The sequence below is a fragment of the Tachyglossus aculeatus genome, chromosome 2 (genome assembly GCF_015852505.1).
Source record: "Tachyglossus aculeatus isolate mTacAcu1 chromosome 2, mTacAcu1.pri, whole genome shotgun sequence".
NCBI lineage: Eukaryota > Metazoa > Chordata > Mammalia > Monotremata > Tachyglossidae > Tachyglossus > Tachyglossus aculeatus.
In genome coordinates, this window is record NC_052067.1 from 48,649,632 (window position 1) to 48,669,686 (window position 20,055).

At 47.1% G+C, this 20,055-nt stretch overlaps 1 protein-coding gene across 1 annotated transcript; it reads right to left on the reverse strand.

The window, feature by feature from the left end:
• Positions 1-265: 265 nt before the first annotated feature.
• On the reverse strand, positions 266-19,389 carry LOC119941542 (olfactory receptor 14K1-like). The gene is made up of 4 exons (XM_038762045.1): positions 18,943-19,389; positions 8,016-8,109; positions 7,213-7,342; positions 266-269 (listed from the first exon to the last, which is right to left on the reverse strand). The coding sequence occupies exons 1-4, from the start codon at positions 19,387-19,389 to the stop codon at positions 266-268; spliced, it is 675 nt and encodes a 224-aa protein (XP_038617973.1).
• Between the last annotated feature and the right edge of the window lie 666 nt (positions 19,390-20,055).

Consider the following 20,055-nt stretch of genomic DNA (forward strand, 5'->3'; position numbering starts at 1 on the left):
TTGACATTTGTGAGGGAATTGAAGACTGATTTGGGGACTGTGACGGAGATGTAGCTGAGGTCAAGGATGGACAGGTTCTTGAGGAAGAAGTACAGGGGGATGTGCAAGTGCCGGTCATGGGTGGTGATGGCAATGATGAGGAGATTCCCCATCAGGGCTGCCAGATAGACCAGGAGGACCAGTGCAGTGTGGATGTTGGAGAATCCCAGTAGGAGGAATTCTGTCACCGTCGTGATGTTAGACATGGTCTGGGAGATGTAATGAGCTACCTGTGAGAGTGAAGAATGGGGAAAAGTCAACATCTCAAAAAGAGCATCTTCTGAGTCTGCTAATAGTGTTGAGGGTTTTCTGGAGAAGAGCTGTAACCAATCTCAAGAAAATTAATAGTGTGATGGGGTGACAAGAGGCAGGATTGCATTTTGGCCCAGATACAACAGCAAAAAATAAAAATTGGGGTATCTGTTTAGCACATACTTTGTGTGAAATGGTAGATACGAGATAAACAGCACCACACCATCTAAGTAGGCTGGAGAACAGTTCTTAATCCCCACATCAGGTGAGGAAACTGTGGCCCATAGAATTGAATTGACTTGCTAAGATCACTCAGCAGGCAGTGGAAGAGTCATGGTAAAACTGAGGTCCTCTGATTCCCAGCCCTAGGCCATGTGTTTGCTACTCACAGCATCTTCAGAAACCCTGCTGAATCACATCTCCTCCAAGTAGCCTCCTCTGATTATACTCTCATTTCCCCAATCTATTGGCCTTCACAGACACACAGCACCTATGTCCATATCTTTATTTGCTGTCACTTCCACTACTTGTAATTTATTGTAATGCCTGTCTCCCCAAATAGTATTGCTAGCTCTTTTTTAAAATGGTATTTGTTAAGCGATTACGACATGCCAAGTACTGCTCTGAGTGCTGGGGTAGATGCGAGGTAATCAGGTTGTCCCACATGGGGCTCACGGTTTTAATCCCTTTTCTTACAGATGAGATAACTGAGGCACAGGGAAGTTAAGTGACTTGCCCAAGTCTCAAAGCTAACAAGTGGCCGAGCTCCTTGAGGGCAGTGGTTATTTGTGCTGTAATCTTCCAAGCACTTAGTACAGTGCTCTGCATGTAGTAAGTGCTCAGTTAGTATCATTTCTTTATTGACTGATCTAAGCCTTAGAGTCCGTGTCCTTTAAGAACTTTGATATTCAGCCCACTCCCAATCACACAGCCCTTTGTCTATAACCTTATACTCTGCTGCTTCCCCTATCTGTAATTTATTTTAATGTTTGTCTCTCCTACTTTTCTACAAACCCCTTAATGGAAGGGATCATGTCTACCTACGCTATTGTATTGTGCTATTCTCAGTGCTTAGTACAGCACTCTACACCAAAAACCACTTAATAAATGGAATTGATTGAGATATGATTCCAGATAGAATCCAGATATATTTCCATGCGAGTGCGTCAGCAGGTATTTACTGCACCCTCCCACAAGGTCATCCACTGTTCTTCATTGACAGGGATCATGGTAAAGAGTAGACATCCTTTCAAAATCTACACCCTCCTCCAATGCTTCTGACCCAATCTTCCACCATTCACTTTCCAGTGGCTTCTTAAGCGCTTAGTACAGTGCTCTGCACACAGTAAGTGCTCAGTAAATACGATTGATTGATTGATTGATTCTACATTGCTTGCAAACATGCTCACGTATCCCCTATCTTTAAGAAATCCTCTTTGTCCCCGCAACTACCACCAGCTATTGTCCTATCTCCCTCTTACCATTCCTTTCCAAACTTCTTGAGCAGGTTGTCTGCTTCTTCTCCTTGATTCACTCCAATCTGGTTTCTTGCCCCCTTTGCTCCGCTGAAACTTCCTTCTCTAAGGTCACCAGTGATCTCCATTTGCCAAATCCAAAGGCCTCCATCCTAATCATCCTTGATCTCTCAGCTGCCCTCAACACTGACGACCACCCCCTTCTTGTTGAAACATTACCCAACTTTGGCTTCACTGACACTGTCCTCTCCTAGTTTTCAGCCCCTTTGAGATTTCATTCACAAGCTCCTCTACCTTCCACCCTCTAAATATGGGAGTCCCTCAAGGATCGGTTCCGAACCCCTTTTATTCTACAGATACACCCACTCCCTTGGACAATTCATTTGCTCCCATGACTTCAGCTACCTTCTCTACATGGATGATTCCCTAATTTACCTCTCCAGCCCTGACTCTTTCCTTCTCAGCAATCTCATATTTACTCTTGCTTTCAAGACATTTCTATTTGGATTTCTTGTTGTCACCTCATAGTTAACAAGCACAAAACAGAACTTCTCATCTTCTGCCCCAGACTCTGTCCTCCCCATGTCTTGAGGATCACTGAAGACAACAACACTATCCTCCTTGTCTCACAAATGTGTACTCATGCCATTATCATCGATATCTCTCAAATTTAACCTACATATTCAGTGTCACGAAATCCTGTTGGTTTTACTTTCACAACACCACTGAAACCCATCCTTAATTCTCCAGGCAAATTGCTGCTATGTTTACCTAAGCTCTTATTGTAATCTGACGATGACTGCAGCAGCCTCCTGACTGACCTTGCTGCCTCCTGTCTTTCCCCAGTCCAGTTCATACTTCACTCTTTTGACCGGATCGTTTCTCTAGAAAAATGTTCAGTCCACATCTCCCCACTCCTTGGGAACCTCCAGTGGTTTCCCATGAACCTCGGCATCAAACAGAAACTTTTACCATTGGCTTTACAGAGCTCAATCGCTTTGCCCCCTCCTACCTTACCTCCCTGATTTCCTACTACAGCCCAGACTGCACAGTTCACTCCTCTAATGTTAACCTACTCACTGAACCTCAATCTCATATACTTCACTGACAACCTCTCACCCATATCGTACCTCTGACCTGGCGTGCCCTTACTCTTCATATCAGACAGACGATCATCCTCCCCACCTTCAAAGTCTTATCGCAAACACATCTCCTCCAAGATGTCTTCCTTAACTAAGCCTTCATCTCCTCTTCTCCAACTCCCTCTGCATTACCCTTGCACTTGGATTTGTATCCTCTCTTCACCTCCGCATCAGACCCACAGCACCTATGTACTTATCTGTAATTTATTTCTTTCTGTTAATGTCCATCTCCCTCTCCAGACTGTAAGCTAGTTGTGGGCTGGAGATGTGTCTCTTTATTGTTATTTTGTACTCTCCCAAATGATTAGTACAGTCCTTTGCACACAGTGTTTAATAGATATGACTGATTGATTAATAAATTGATTGGCCTCTCCAGTCATCACAAATACCCAGTGGTTGCCCGTCCACCTCCACATCGAATGGAAATACTTTGCTCTCAGCTTTTTAATTCTGAATCGGCCCGGCCCTTCATATCTTACCTGGCTGATTCCCAACTACAACCCAGGCCACATGCTTTGCTACTCTAATGCCAACCTACTCATTGTGTCTCGATCTTATCTACCTCACCTCTGACCACTTGCCTACATCCTGCCTCTACCCTGGGACTCTTTTCCTGTTCATATCTGGTAGGCTATCACTCTCTTTATCTTCAAAGCCTTATGAGAATCACATCTCTTCTGAGAGAACCTTCCCAGATCTAAACATCATTTCCCTTACTGAGGGCCAGAGGGGGGTCTCTCCCCACATCTTATTGATAACTTGTGTTTAGTTAAGCATTAAGCATCGTGTTTGGAGTGAGTGCTTGATCAACTCCATGCATTTCAGGAGGAACTCACTGACCTGGGGTGGGTTCGTGCCTGATTGCCCCTGCTGCTCTCCTTATCCTGTGGGTCTGCAGACCAATGATTGCATCTTGTGGAGGTTCACTAACTGTAAAATAAGTTTGATTTTAAGCACCATAGATTCTCTCCTGAGACTGGACTGTTCTATGACTGGCACAGCCTTGTCCACCGCAAAGTCCCAGAAGAGGGAGCTGCACAAGTCCCAGAGGGTCTCCAGAGTTCAGGTCCGGGCCAATGGGACAGGCCTCCTAGTTTCAGAGATGGTGCTAGTCCCAGGGCACAACCAGGGAGTAGTTGGTTCTGGCTTCTCCTCAGTCTCAGATTGTTGATAACGTGAAGCCAACCCAGCACCCTGAAGCCAACCCAGCAGATACAAGCCTGGCAAAAGTATGGCCAGGAGGGACCATGACTCTTCCCTACCATACTGAAAGCCCCTTGGGGTGAGGGATCATTTCTATTAACTCCATTGTACTTTTCCAGTGCTTAGTACAGTGTTCTGCCCACAGTAAATGGTCAACTAGTAGGTTTGATGGATTGACTGATTGATTTTTGAGGACATCCTCGTACACAAACAGTTTCAGATGCAGATTCTCTCTAGATCATTGTGCCTCTATTTAGACCTTCACTGACAAGTAAACCTTGGCTTTATCCTTGACTCCTCTCTTTCATTTAACCCAAATATTACAATCCAACACTAAATCCTGTCGATTCCACCTTCATGACATTGCTAAAATCTACCCTTTCCTCTCCACCCAAACTGCTCCCACATCAACCTAATCACTTATCATTTTTGTACAAAAATGTTTAGTTCATGTTTCCCCACTCCTCAAAACACTCCAATGGTTGCCTAGCAACCTCCGGATCAAACAGAAACTCCTCACCATAGATATAAAGCACTCAATCACCTTGAACCCTCCTACCTGACTTTACTACGTTCCTACTACAACCCAGCCCACACAGTTTGTTCTTTTAATGCTAACCTTATCACTGTACCTTGTTCTCAAATATCACACCCCTCACATCTTGCCATGTCCTACCTCTGGTCTGGAATGGCCTTCCTCCTCATATGAGACAGAAAATAACTCTCTCCATCTTCAAAGTCTTATTGAGGGCACATCTCCTCCAAGAGGCCTTCCCTGACTAAACCCCCCTTTCCTCTTCTCCCTTTGTCTCCTATGACATCCTGACTTGTTCCCTTCATTCATCCCGTGATAGCAGCAGACAGCATGGTTCTCCGTGTGTGCTGCAGGGCACAGGAGCTCAACTCAGGCTGCGGTTTGGAAAGGAGAAAAAGAGGGAGCAGGAAAGAAACTGCTTTGGCAACCCAGGGACGCCCCAGTTCAACAGAAGCTCTCGGCGCTGGACTCCTTGGCACCTGGGGTGGGCAAGCACCATTGCTGTCTCCACAGGAAACAACCCAAGGCTATCCTCTTTGTCACGGAGCCTGAACCTGAGGAAGCCAAGGGTAGCAGAGAGTAACAAGAAACAGATAAATACAGGACAACCACAGTCATGCAATAGAGAAACTGAGAAGAAATAGGACATATAGGACAAATAGAGAATTGAGAAACAGCATGGCTCAGTGGACAGAGCATGGGTTCTGGAGTCAGAGATCACGGGTTCAAATCCCAGCTCGGCCACTTATCAGCTGTGTGACTTTTAGCACGTTACTTAACTTCTCTGTGCCTCCGTTACCTCATCTGTAAAATGGAGATTAAGACTGTAAGCCCCACGTGGGACAACCTGATCATCTTGTAACCTCCTCAGCGCTTAGAAAAGTGTTTGGCACGTAGTTAGCGCTTAATAATTGCTATTATTATTATTATTATTATTATTATTATTATTAGAAATGACACAGTTGTCCTTTTAACACATGGACGGACTGGAGTTCGAAAACCACACCCTAACATGAAATTCTCTGTAGGGCCATGCGGAGGATGGAGGCCGATTTGTGCTAGTGAGGATTTCCTCATACTAGAAAACTCAGCACAGAAAGATGGTAAATTGCAGTGTCGATTGCAGTGAGAAAATAGTGGGGTTATCAATGTCCATATGGGACAAAGTGTTCTTAGTTCATGAACACGACCCCTGACCTCAAGGAGCTCAATTTTACCACCAGAAATTAATAAACTGCCATGACGTTTGTGAGACAGAACCCAGAGATCATGTTTACCAACTATATTTTATTGGACCCACCCAGGTGATGAGTAAGTGCTCAGCACACAATAAGGAGTCAATAAATATCACTGAATGACTGATCAAATCTCTTCTGGGTAAGATCAGTTGGAGCTTCTTAATTTGATTCATTCCACTACGATTGTAAGTTATCCTAGGCAAGGGGTTGTGTCGACGGATGCTGTTTTACTTTACTCTCCCAACCACTTGGTACAGTGCTCCTCACACTGTAATCACCTAATAAATATCACTGATTGATTTGGAATGGTCTTTATTGAGGTCTCACTTGCTGCAATGCACAATATGAAACATTTGGAAAGTTAACAGAAAGGAGATTTATGTCATCTGCCAACTAGGAGTTTACACTCCAACAACAACAAACAGAAAGAGATCTCTTGTAGATTTTCCCACTCCATCTCATGTTTTGAGAATTCTCTCCCCATTTTTCAGCAAACCCTCCATTTGTGCTTCTGTCTGACTGCTCACTCTTCGTTTGAGAGGAAAATAAAGAAAAGAGGGAAGTGGGAGGGAGGCAGTGTAATTGGGGGAAGGAGAGAAGAGAGGAGAAGGGAAACCAAGATGTCTCTCACTGTAGAAAGCCATGGAGTGCATAAGAATTGTATTTTGTGTTTTTCCTGGACCCTCCAGGGAACATTCATCATCACTGGTCAATATTTCAAGCTTCATAATGATAATAATAATCGTGATATCTGTGAAGCACTACCATATGCCAAGCACTACATTAGATATAGTTGGTTGGATACAAACACAGTCCTAACCCCACATAGGCTCCCAGCCAAAGTAGGAGAGAGAATGACCATTTTATCCCAGTTTTCAACAGAAGTGAAGAGAGGCCCAGAAAGTTTTACTGACTTTTCCAAAGTCACACTACAGACAGTGGCAAACCCAGGACTAGAATCCGGGTCCTCGGACTCCCAGGTCAGTACTCTTTCCACTAGGTCACCCAAACAATGCTGAGGTAAAACCATTCTGGAGTGAAGACTGGTTAAGTCAGAACCATGGTCAGGGCAGTCCATTGAGAGGACATTTTATCCGATAGATGGTTTCTCCGCTGGGAAATGTTTTGGCCATAGCAGCCTTCCCATCGATGCCTTCATGTCCCAGTTCCTCAGGCTGTAGATGAGGGGATTAAGGGTAGGAGGCGCCACAGCATAGAACACAGACAGCAGCAGGTCCAGTGCAGAGGGAGAGTCTGATATTGGATTTAGGTAGGCAGAGAAACCAAGCGTGAGGAACAGAGTGACGACGACTAGGTGGGGTAGGCACGTGGAGAATGCCTTGGGGCTGCCCTCCGCTGACGGCACCCTCAGCACGACTGAGAAAATGCGGACGTAGGAGTCCATGATGAGCACGAAGAAGAAGAAAGCTAAGCAGATGGTTATGGCTAAACTCACATCTAATGGGACATGGTCAGTGAAACATGCAAGTCTTAGCAACTGGGCACCATCGCAGAAGAGAAGCAGCGTGGCTCAGTGGAAAGAGGCTGGGCTTTGGGGTCAGAGGTCATGGGTTCAAACCCCGGCTCCACCAATTGTCAGCTGTGTGACTTTGGGCAAGTCACTTAACTTCTCTGTGCCTCCGTTAGCTCATCTGTAAAATGGGGATGAAGACTGTGAGCCGCACATGGGACAATTTGATCACCTTGTAACCTCCTCAGCGCTTAGAACAGTGCTTTGCACATAGTAAGTGCTTAATAAATGCCATTATTATTATTATTAAGACCTGGTGGACAGTGTTGGGGCCGCAGAAGGATAGAGAGAAGGTGCTGGTTGCATACATGATGGCACTCAAACAGCTGCTGAACCAAGAGGCAGCCAACATGCCCCGTGGGGCATGATGATCTCATAGTGCAGGGGGCAGCAGATGGCAACATAGCGGTCGTGGGACATCACCGTGAGCAGGGTCATCTCTGTTCCAGCGAATAAAAAATACGAGGAATACCTGTGTAGCATAGCCCAGCAGAGAGATGGAGTTGACATTCGTTAGGGAATTGAAGATGGATTTGGGGACTGTGATGGAGATGTAGCCAAGGTGTATGAACAACAGGTAGAAGAAGTACATGGGGGTGCGAAAGTGCCAGTCAAGGGTGGTGACGGTAATGGTGAGGAGATTCCTCATCAAGGCTGCCAGATTGACCAGGAGGAATGGTGCAATGTGGATCAGCTGCAACGACCGGTTGTCAGAGAATCCGAGAAGGAGGAATTCTGTCACCGTCGTAATGCTAGACATGGTCTGGGAGATGTCATGAGCTGCCTTGGAGAGTGAAGAATTGAGTAAAGTCAACATCCCAAACTGAGCATCTTCTGAGTCTGCTATTAGTGTTTTTGGGTTTTCTGGAGAAGAGCTATAACCAATCTCAAGAAAATCAATAATGTGATAGGGTGACAGGAAGCAGGAGCGCACTTTGACCCATATACAACAGCAAAAAATGATAACTGGGGTATCTGCTAAGCACTTACTATGTGTCAAACACCGTTTTAAGTGCTGGTGCAGATACAAGATTAACAGCACCTCACAATAGAAGTAGAAGGGAGAACAGTTCTTCATCCCCATTTTACAGGTGAGGAAGCTGGGGCCCATAGAGGTTAAATGACTTGCTAAGATCACCCAGCAGGCAAGTGGCAGAGTCAGGTTAAAACAGAGGTCCTCTGAATCCCAGCCATGTAGTTTTCTAATAGGCCATGCAGCTACTGTAGTGACTATCCTACTCACAGCATCTTCAAAAGTCCTACTAAATCACACATCCTCCAAGTAGCCGCCACTAAGTATACTCTCATTTCCCCACTCTTTGGCCCTCTCTTCTATGTCATGTATACACTTAAATCAGTACTGTACACTTTGAGAATGTTTGTTCTCACTCCATGCCCAGACACAGAGCATTGATGTCATATCTTTATTTTCTGCCACTTCCACTACCTGCAATTAATTTAAATGCCTGTCTCCCCAAATAGTATGTTGGCTCTTTTTTTAATGGTATTTGTTAAGTGATTACTATGTGCCAAGCGCTGTTCTAAGCACTGGGGTAGATGCAGGTAATCAGGTTGTCCCACTTGGGACTCACAGTTTTAATCCCCGTTTTTACATATTAGGTAACTGAGGCACAGAGAAGCTAAGTGACTTGCCCAAAGTCACTAAGATGACTCTGTGAGTGCAGTGTTAATTTGGGCTGTAATTTTCCAAGCACTTAGTACAGTGCTCTGCAGGTAGGAAGTGCTCACTAATATTTGTTTCTTTGTTGATTGATCTAAACATTAGGGTCTGTATCCTTTAAGGACATTGATATTCACCCTACTTCCAATCGCACAGCACTCTGTCCATAGCCTTATACTCTGCTGCTTCCCCTATATGTCATTTATTTTAATGCTTGTCTCTCCTACTAGTCTATAAACCCCTTAAAGGAAGGGATCATATCCACCTATGCTATTGTATTGTGCTATTCCCAGTGCTTAGTACAGTGCTCTGCACCAAAAAGCATCTAATAAATACAATAGATTGAGATGGCATTCCAGGTAGAATCCAGATATACTTCCATGTCAGTGAGTCAGTACGTATTTGCTGCAGCCTCCCGCAATGTCATTCACTGCCCTTCATTGACAGGGATCATGGTAAAGACTAGGCCTCCTCCCAAAATCTACACTCTCCACCAGTGCATTTGACCCCATCTTATACCATTCACCTCCTAGTGGCTTCTTCTACATTGCTTGTAAACATGCTCATGTATCCCCTATCTTAAAAAAAACCCTCTTTGTCCTCACAACTACCACCAACTATTGTCCTATCTTCCTCTGACCATTCCTCTCCAAATTCCTTGAACAAGTTGTCCATTTCTTCTCCTCCAATTCTGTCCTTGATTCAATCCAATATGGTTTCTGCACCCTTTGTTCTGCTGAAACTTCCTTCTCTAAGGTCGCCAGTGATTTCCTTTTGCCCAATCCAATGACCTCCATCCTAATTATCCTTAACATCTCAGCTACCTTCAAAACTGCTGACCACTGACTTCTTCTGGAAACTTTATCCTACCTCGGCTTCACTGACACTGTCCTCTACTAGTTTTCTGCTCCTTTCTGATCTCTTTCACAGGCTCCTCTGCCTCCCACCTTCTAAATGTGGGAGTCCCTCAAGGATAGGTTCTAGATCCCCTTCTATTCTCCAGATACCCCCATTCTCTTGGACATTTCATTTTCTCCCATGACTTCAACTACCTTCTCTACATGGATGATTCCCTACACTACCTCTCCAGCCGACTCTCTCCTTCTGAGCAGTCTCATAATTTCTCTTGCCTTCAAGACATTTCTGTTTGGATTTCCTGTTGTCACCTCAAAGTTAACAAGCCCAAAACAGAACTCCCCATCTTCTGCCCCAGACTCTGTCCTCCCCCTTTCTTTAGGATAACTGAAGAAAACAACACTATCCTCCTTGTCTCACAAAAGTGTATTCTTTCCATTATCATCGACATATCACTCCTATAAACCACATATTCAATATGTCACCAAATCCTGTTGGTGTTACCTTCACAGCACCACTGAAACCCATCCTTAACTCTCCAACCAAATTGCTGCTATGTTGGTCTAAGCACTTATCGTAGTCTGACTTGATGACTGCAGCAGCCTCCTGGCTGACCTTGCTGCCTCCTGTCTTTGTGATGACTGGATCATTTTTCTACAACAATGTTCAGTCCACATCTCCCCACCCCTTAGGAACCTCCAGTGCTTTCCCATGAACATCTGCATCAAACTGAATCTTTCACCATTGGCTTTACAGCTCTCGACTGCCTTGCCTCCTCCTACTTATCCTCCCGATTTCTTACTACAACACAGCCCATACATTTCACTCATCGAATGTCAACCTACTCATTGCACCTCAATCTTATTTACCTCACTTCCAAACTCTCACCCACATCATACCTCTGACCTCGAGTGCCCTTACTCTTCTTATCTGACAGATGATCATCCTCCCCACCTTCAAAGCCTTATCACAAGCACACCACCTCCGAAAGGTCTTCCCTAACTAAACCTTCATTTCCTCTTCTCCCACTCCCTCTGCATCACCCATGCACTAAGATTTGTACTCTCTCTTCACCTCTCCATCTGCCCCACAGCAATTATGTACATATCTGTAATTCATTTATTTCTATTACTGTTTGACTTCCTTTCCAGACTGTAAGCTCATTGTGGGCTGGGGATATGTCTACTTAGTGTTATATTGTACCCTCCTAAATGATTAATAAATTCCTTTGCACACAGTAAAGGTTTAATAAATATGATTGATTGATTACTCGATTTATTGATCTCTGCATTCCTCTAAAATCTCCAGTGGTTGACCATCCACCTCCATAACGAATAGAAATGTCTTGCTCTCACCTTTTAAATTCTCAGTCGGCCTGGTCCTTCATATCTTACTTGGCTGATTACCCACTACAACCCAGGCCGCACTCATCACTACTCTAATGGCAATCTACTCATCCTACCTAGATGTTGTCTACCTCACCTCTGACCACTTGCCTACATCCTGTCTCTAGCTTGAAACTTTTTCCCTGTTCATATCTGGCAGACTATCTCTCTTCCTATCTTCAGAGCCTTATAATAATCGCATCTCTTCCAAGAGGCCTTCCCCTCTCAAGCCCTAATTTCCCCTACTGAGGACCAGAGGGTGGTCTCTACCCTCATCGTATTGATAACTTGTGTTTAGCTCATCATTTAGTATCATGTTTGGAGCTAGTGCTTGATCATCTCTATACATTTCAGGAGGATGTCACTGATCTGGGGTGAGTTCCTGCTTAGTAGCCCTTGCTGCTCTCCTCATCCTGTGGGTCTGCAGGCCATCGATCGCATCTTGTGGAGGTTTGCTAATTGTAAAATAATTTTGATTTTAAACTCCATAGATTCTGTCCTGGGGCTGGACTGCTCTGTGACTGGCACAGCCTTGTCCACCACAAAGTCCCAGAAGCGGGAGCTGTACAAGTCCCAAAGGGTCTCCAGAGTTCAGGCCTGGGCCAATGGGGCAGGCCACCTGGTTTCAGAGATGGGGCTATTCCCAGGGCACAACCAGTGAGGAATTGGTTCTGGCTTCCCCTCTGTCTCAGACTGACCGTGATAACGTAATACTTCAGCACTTCGAAGCCAACTCAACAGACACAAGCCTAGCAAAAGTATGGCAAGGAGGTGCCAAGACTCTTCCCTGAAATACTGAAAGCCCCTTGGGGTCAGGTATTATATCTATTAAATCTGTTGTACTCTTCCTGTACTTAGTCCAGTGCTCTGACCACAGTAAATTGTCAACTAGTAGGTTTGGTGGATCGATGGATTGATTTATGAGGACATCCTCCTACACAGTTTTCAGATTTAGATCCTCTTTAGATCACTGTGCCTGTATTTCAAAGCCTCTTAAGTGACAAGTTAACCTTGACATTATCCTTGACTCCTCTCTCATTCAACTCAAATATTCCAATCCATTACTAAAGCCTGTCGATTATATCTTCAAAACATGGCTAAAAGCTACCCTTTCCTCTCCAATGAAACTACTACCACATTAATCCAATCACTTATCCTACCCCGTCTTGATTACTGGTTCAGCCTCCATGCTGACCTCCTGGCCTCCTGTCTCTCTCCACTCCAGTTCATACTTTACTCTGCTGCTCAGATAACCTTTCTACAAAATGTTTAGCCCATGTTTCCCCACTCTTCAAGAAACTCCAATGGTCTTCTATCCACCTCTGCATCAAACAGAACTCCTCACCATAGATTTTAAAGCACTCTATCACCTTGCCCCATGCTACCTGACTTTGCTACTCTCCTACTACAACCCAGCCCACTCACTCTGCTCCTTTAATGTTAATCTTCTCACTGTACCATGACCTCATCTATCCAAACACCAGCGTCTTTCCCATGTCCTACCTCTGGCCTGACATTCCCTTCCTCCTCATATCAGACGAAAGATTACTCTCTCCACCTTCAAAGCCTTATGGAAAGCACATCTCCTCCAAGAGGCTTTCCCTGACTAAGCTCTCCTTTCCTCTTTTCCATTTCCCTTTTATGACATCCTGACTTTCTCTCTTCATTCATCCCATGATAACAGCAGACAGCAAGGTCCTCAGTGTGCTGCAGGGCACAGGAGCTTACTTCAGACTGTGGTTTGGAAAGGAGAAAAGGAGGGAGCAGGGAACAAACTGCTGTGACAACCCGAGGATGCCCCATGGCAGCAGAGGCTCTCAGTGCTGGGCTTCTTGGCACCTGGGGTGGGCGGACACCATTGTTGTCCCCACAGGATACAGCCCAAGGCTGCCCTATTTGTCACAGAGCCTGAACCTGAGGAAGCCAAGGGTAGCAAAGTTCAACAAGAAACAGATAACACAGGACAACAACAGTCACACAATAGAGAAATGACACAGTTGTCGTTTTCATGCCTGAACAGACAGACTGGAGTTGGAAAATCAGACTGTCACATGAAATTCTCAGTAGGGCCATGGGGAGGATAGTGGCTGATTTGTGCTAGTGAGAATATCCTCATACCAGAAAATTCAGCACAGAGAGATGGTAAATTGCAGGGTCGATTGCAGTGAGACAATAATTGGGTTTATCAATGTCCAGATAGGAAAATGTGTTCGGGGTTTATAAACATGATCCCTGACCTCAAGGAACTCAATCCTACCACCAGTAATTAATAAGCTGCCATGAGTCAGACAGTATTTCTGTCTGACTATCTGAGTCTCACAGACTACTCCGTCTGTGAGTCAGACCTCTCAGATCATGTTTACAACTATATTTTATTGTACCAACTCAAGTGACTGGTAAGTGCTAAGCATACAGCAAGGAGTCAATACATACACCTGAATGATTAATCAATTCTCTTCTGGGTATGAGCAGTTGGACCTTCTTAATTTGATTCATTCCACTAAGATTGTGAGTCTTCCAGGCAAGCGATTGTGTCTACCGATGCTATCATACCGTAGTCTCCCAAGCACTTGGTTCAGTGCTCCTCACACAGTAAGCACTTAGTAAATGCCATTGATTGATTTGGAATGGTATTTATTGAGGTTCCAGTAGCTCCACTGTACAGTATGAAGCATTTGGAAAGCTAAACAGAAGGGAGAGATATGTCATCTGCCCACCAGGTGTTTACATTCTAACAACAACAAACAATGAGAGCTATTTCACATTTTCCCAATTCATCTCATATCTTGAAAATTCTCTCCCTATTTTTCCCCAAACCCTCCATTTGTGCTTCAGACTGACTGCTCACTCTTCGTTTGAGAGGAAAATAATGAAAAGGGGGAAGTGGGAAGGAGGCAGTGTAAATGGGGGAATGTGAGACGAGTGGAGGGGGAAACAAAGATGTCTCTCACTGTAGTAAGGAATGAAGTGTGTAAGAATCGTAGTTTGTGGTTTTCCTGGACCCCTCCTTGGAACGTTCATGGCCACTGGTCAAGATTTCAAGCTTCATAATGATACTAACAATCGTGATATCTGTTAAGCCCTTACCATATGCCAAGTACTGTATTAAATATTGTTTCTTGGGATCAAACACAATCAATCAATCAATCAATCAATCGTATTTATTGAGCGCATACTATGTGCAGAGCACTGTACTAAGCGCTTGGGAAGTACAAATTGGCAACACATAGAGACAGTCCCTACCCAACAGTGGGCTCACAGTCTAAAAGGGGGAGACAGAGAACAGAACCAAACATACCAACAAAATAAAATAAATAGGATAGAAATGTACAAGTAAAATAAATAAATAAATAAATAAATAGAGTAAAAAATATGTACAACCATATATACATATATACAGGTGCTGTGGGGAAGGGAAGGAGGTAAGATGGGGGGATGGAGAGGGGGACGAGGGGGAGAGGAGGGAAGGGGCTCAGTCTGGGAAGGCCTCCTGGAGGAGGTGAGCTCTCAGCAGGGCCTTGAAGGGAGGAAGTGAGCTAGCTTGGCGGATGGGCAGAGGGAGGGCATTCCAGGCCCGGGGGATGACGTGGGCCGGGGGTCGATGGCGGGAGAGGCGAGAACGAGGTACAGTGAGGAGATCAGCGGTGGAGGAGCGGAGGTTGCGGGGTGGGCAGTAGAAGGAGAGAAGGGAGGTGAGGTAGGAGGGGGCGAGGTGATGGAGAGCCTTGAAGCCCAGGGTGAGGAGTTTCTGCCTGATGTGCAGATTGATTGGTAGCCACTGGAGATTTTTGAGGAGGGGAGTAATATGCCCAGAGCGTTTCTGGACAAAGATAATCCGGGCAGCAGCATGAAGTATGGATTGAAGTGGAGAGAGACACGAGGATGGGAGATCAGAGAGAAGGCTGGTGCAGTAGTCCAGACGGGATAGGATGAGAGCTTGAATGAGCAGGGTAGTGGTTGGGATGGAGAGGAAAGGGCGGATCTTGGCAATGTTGCGGAGCTGAGACCGGCAGGTTTTGGTGACGGCTTGGATGTGAGGGGTGAATGAGAGAGCGGAGTCGAGGATGACACCAAGGTTGCGGGCTTGTGAGACGGGAAGGATGGTAGTGCCGTCAACAGAGATGGGAAAGTCAGGGAGAGGACAAGGTTTGGGAGGGAAGACAAGGAGCTCATTCTTCGACATGTTGAGCTTTAGGTGGCTGGCAGACATCCAGATGGAGATGTCCTGAAGGCAGGAGGAGATGCGAGCCTGGAGGGAGGGGGAGAGAGCAGGGGCAGAGATGTAGATCTGGGTGTCATCAGTGTAGAGATGATAGTGGAAGCCGTGGGAGTGAATAAGGTCACCAAGGGAGTGCGTGTAGATTGAGAACAGAAGGGGACCAAGCACTGAACCTTGGGGAACCCCCACAGTAAGAGGATGGGAGGGGGAGGAGGAGCCTGCAAAAGAGACTGAGAAAGAACGACCGGAGAGATAAAAGGAGAACCAGGAGAGGACGGAGTCTGTGAAGCCAAGGTCAGATAGCGTGTTGAGGAGAAGGGGGTGGACCACAGTGTCAAAGGCAGCTGAGAGGTCGAGGAGGATTAGGACAGAGTATGAGCCGTTGGATTTGGCAAGCAGGAGGTCATTGGTGACCTTGGAGAGGGCAGTTTCCGTGGAATGAAGGGGACGGAAGCCAGACTGGAGGGGGTCGAGGAGAGAGTTGTTATTGAGGAATTCTAGGCAGCGCGTAGAGACAACCCGTTCAAGGAGTTTGGAAAGGAATGGTATGAGGGATATGGGACGATAACTAGAAGGTGAGGTGGGGTCAAGAGAGGGTTTTTTTAGGATGGGAGAGACATGGGCATGTTTGAAGGCAGAGGGGAAGGAACCAGTGGAGAGTGAGCGGTTGAAGATGGAAGTTAAGGAGGGGAGAAGGGATGGAGCGAGAGATTTCATAAGATGAGAGGGAATGGGGTCAGAAGCACAGGTGGCCGGAGTAGCACTTGAGAGGAGGGAGGAGAGTTCCTCTGAGGATACTGCTGGGAAGGATGGGAGAGTAGCAGAGAGTGTTGAGAGCCGGGGGCATGGAGAAAGGGGGGAAGAGACTTTGGGGAGGTCGGACCTGATGGATTTAATTTTGTTAATGAAGTAGGAGGCCAGATCGTTTGGGGTGAGGGAAGGAGGAGGGGGAGGAACCGGTGGCCTGAGAAGGGAGTTGAATGTACGGAAGAGCTGGCGGGGGTGATGGGCACGGGTGTCAATAAGGGAGGAGAAATAGTTTTGTTTGGCAGAAGAGAGGGCTGAGTTAAGGCAGGAAAGGATAAACTTGAAGTGAACGAGGTTGGCATGGTGTTTAGACTTTCGCCAGCAGCGTTCGGCAGCTCGAGCATAAGAGCGAAGGAGGCGGACAGTGGCAGTGATCCAGGGCTGTGGGTTAGTGGTGCGAGAGCGGCGAAGGGAAAGGGGAGCGAGTGAATCTAGCTGAGTAGAAAGGGTAGAGTTGAGAGCAGTAATCTGATCATCAAGACTGGGTAGAGAGGGGAGGGCGGCGAGGTGGGGTGTGAGGCGCTCCGAAAGATGGGTGGGGTCCAGAGAGCGGAGATCTCTGTGAGGGAGTAATACGGATTTACAGGGGAAAGGAGTGTGAGTGAGGAGGCAGGTGAGAAGATTATGATCAGAGAGAGGGATTACAGAGTTGGTGAGGGTGGACACAGTGCAGCGGTAGGAGATGATGAGGTCGAGGGTATGACCAAGTTGGTGAGTGGGCGAGGTGGGGTGGAGGAAGAGGTTGGCAGTGTCAAGGAGAGATAGAAGGCGGGCGGCAGAGGAGTCGTTAGGGATATCCATGTGGATATTGAAGTCTCCGAGGATCAGAGTGGGCATGGAGAAGGAGAGAAGGAAGGTGAGGAAGGGGTCAAAGTCGTTAAAGAAGTTGGAAGTGGGGCCGGGAGGGCGGTAGATGACGGCTACAAGAATCTGGAGGGGGTGGTAGAGGCGAATAATGTGGGCTTCAAAGGAAGGGAAGGAAAGGGAAGGGGGAGGAGGGATAGTGCGAAAGCGACATTGGGGGGCGAGAAGGAAACCGACACCTCCTCCTTTTCCGGTGAGTCTGGGGGAGTGGGAGAAGAAGAGGCCTGCACTGCAGAGAGCAGCAGAAGAGACTGTGTCGTCCGGCGACAGCCATGTTTCAGTTAGGGCGAGGAAGAGTAGAGAACTGGAAAGGAAAAGGTCCAGGATGAAAGGGGTCTTACTTAAAACGGAGCGGGGGTTCCAGAGGCCACACTTGGCAGCAGCTGTCGAGGGTGGGGAGGGAGGGGGAAGGGTGCGAGGGGTGGGGAGGGTTTGGATTGGGATGAGTTGGCGGGGGCCTGGGCGGGGAGAGTGGGAAGGGGGGGTGGCGATGGGAAAGGAGAACTGGGATAGGGTGGGGGCGGGGAGAAGGGGAGGAAGGGGGCCGGGAGGGAGAAGCGGAGGACCTGCGCTGGTACAGAGGAATCCTTGGTAGGGGGTGAGGGGGAGCGGTCTTGGTGGGTGAGAGGGAGGGAAACAGCTGGGTGGGAGAGGGGAAGGGGAAGGTGAGGAATGGTAATGGCAGTTGGGAGCAAGGGAACTGAAAGTTCATGGTGAGGTCAGCAGGGCGAGTGACAGTACAGCGGGGGGTTAACAATTGAGATGCAGAAGCAATAAAACAGTAGCAATGATAAAAGTAGGTGATGGCATCACAGGGTGTAGTTAAGCAATCAGTATGCTATGGCAATAATAGAATTGGCAGATAATGATGCCACAGAGAGCAGATACAAACTATTAAGAGCTGGAGTAGGGTGGGCCAGTTAAGGGGGGTCAGGGAGCAGAGATACCTGGGGAGGGGAGCGAACAGTCAACTAGCATGGGAGGGCTGAGTAGGTGTGAATGAGGTTGTCGTTAATGCAACATGTAACATGGTGCTAACATGGTGTTAACAAGGTGCTAACAAGGGCTTTTTACCTGGGGGCGGGCGGGGGGAGAGTCAGTCAGGACCGGACCGGGAAGTGGGGGGGATGGGGGGCACTTTACGGAAGGCCTCCTAAGTGGGGGGGTGGAAGCAGGGGGGGGCGTCCGTGGGGGCGCTGAGATGGCGGGTGGGTGGGCGGCCGGGCCTCTCGGGAACGGAGTCCCGGGCGTCAATGGCGGCGCTCTGAGGAGAGGATCCTTCCGGGAGCAGCAAGGCCTCGCGGTGTGATGGCGGGCGGGCCTCTCGGGAACGGAGTACTTACCCTACCTAGACACTCAATCAAAGTAGGAGAGAGAATGGGTATTTCATCCCCATTGTACAGAAAAGGAAACAGAGGCACAGAAAGTTTTACTGACTTTTCCAATGTCACACTGACAGTGGCAGACCCAGGACTAGAATCCAGGTTCTCTAACTCCCAGGCTAGTGCTGTTTCCACTTAGTCACCCAGACACTGATGAGGTAAAACCATTCTGGAGTGAAGACTGGTTAAGTCAGAGCCATGGTCACTGCAGTCCATGGAAAAGGACTTTTTATCCAATAGATATTTTCTCCTTTGTGAGATGCTTTGGCCATAGCAGCCTTCCCATCGCTGCCTTCATGTCCCTGTTCCTCAGGCTGTAGATGAGGGGATTAACAGTAGGGGGCACCACTGCATAGCACACAGACACCAGCAGGTCTAGTTCAGAGGGAGAGTCGGATATCGGCTTTAGGTAGGCAGACACGGCAGACGTGACATACAGAGCGACTACAACCAGGTGGGGTACACAGGTGGAGAAGGCTTTGGAGCGTCCCTCCACTGACGTTATCCTCAGCACGGCTGAGAAGATGCGGACGTAGGAGCCCACGATGAGCACGAAACAGAAGAAACCTAAGCAGATGCTGGTGACTAAACTCACATCTTCTGGGACATGGTCAGTGGAACATGCAAGTCTTAGCAACTGGGGACCATCGCAGAAGATCTGGTGGACAGTGTTGGGGCCACAGAAGGATAGAGAGAAGGTGCTGGCTGTGTACATGATGGCATTCAAACAGCTGCTGAACCAAGAGGCAGCCAACATACGTACACAGGCCCCATGGGGCATGATTTCCTCATAGTGCAGGGGGCGGCAGATGGCAACATAGCGGTCGTGGGACATCACCGTGAGCAGGGCCAACTCTGATCCACCGAATAAAAATACGAAGAATACCTGGGCAGCGCAGCCCAGCAGAGAAATGGAGTTGATATTTGTGAGGGAATTGAAGACGGATTTAGGGACTGTGACAGAGATGTAGCTGAGGTCTAGAATGGACAGGTTCTTGATGAAGAAGTACATGGGGACATGCAAGTGCTGGTCAAGGGTGGTGACGACAATGATGAGGACATTCCCAATCAGGGCTGCTAGATAGACCAGGAGGAGAAGTGCAGTGTGGATCAGCTGCAACTCCCGGATGTCAGAGAATCCCAGGAGAAGGAATTCTGCCACCTTCGTGTTGTTAGACATGGTCTGGGCGATGTCATGAGCTTCCTGTGAGAGTGAAGAATGGTGAAAAGTCAACATCCCAAACTGAGCATCTTCTGAGTCTGCTATTATTGTTGGGGGTTTTCTGGTGAAGAGCTATAACGCATCTCCAGAAAAAGTATAATATGATGGGGTGACAGGAGGCAGAAGTGTATTTTGGCCCAGATACAGCAGCACAAAATAATGATTGGGGTATCCATTTAGCAATTACTACGTGCCAAACACAGTTCTAAGTGTGATTAGATTACA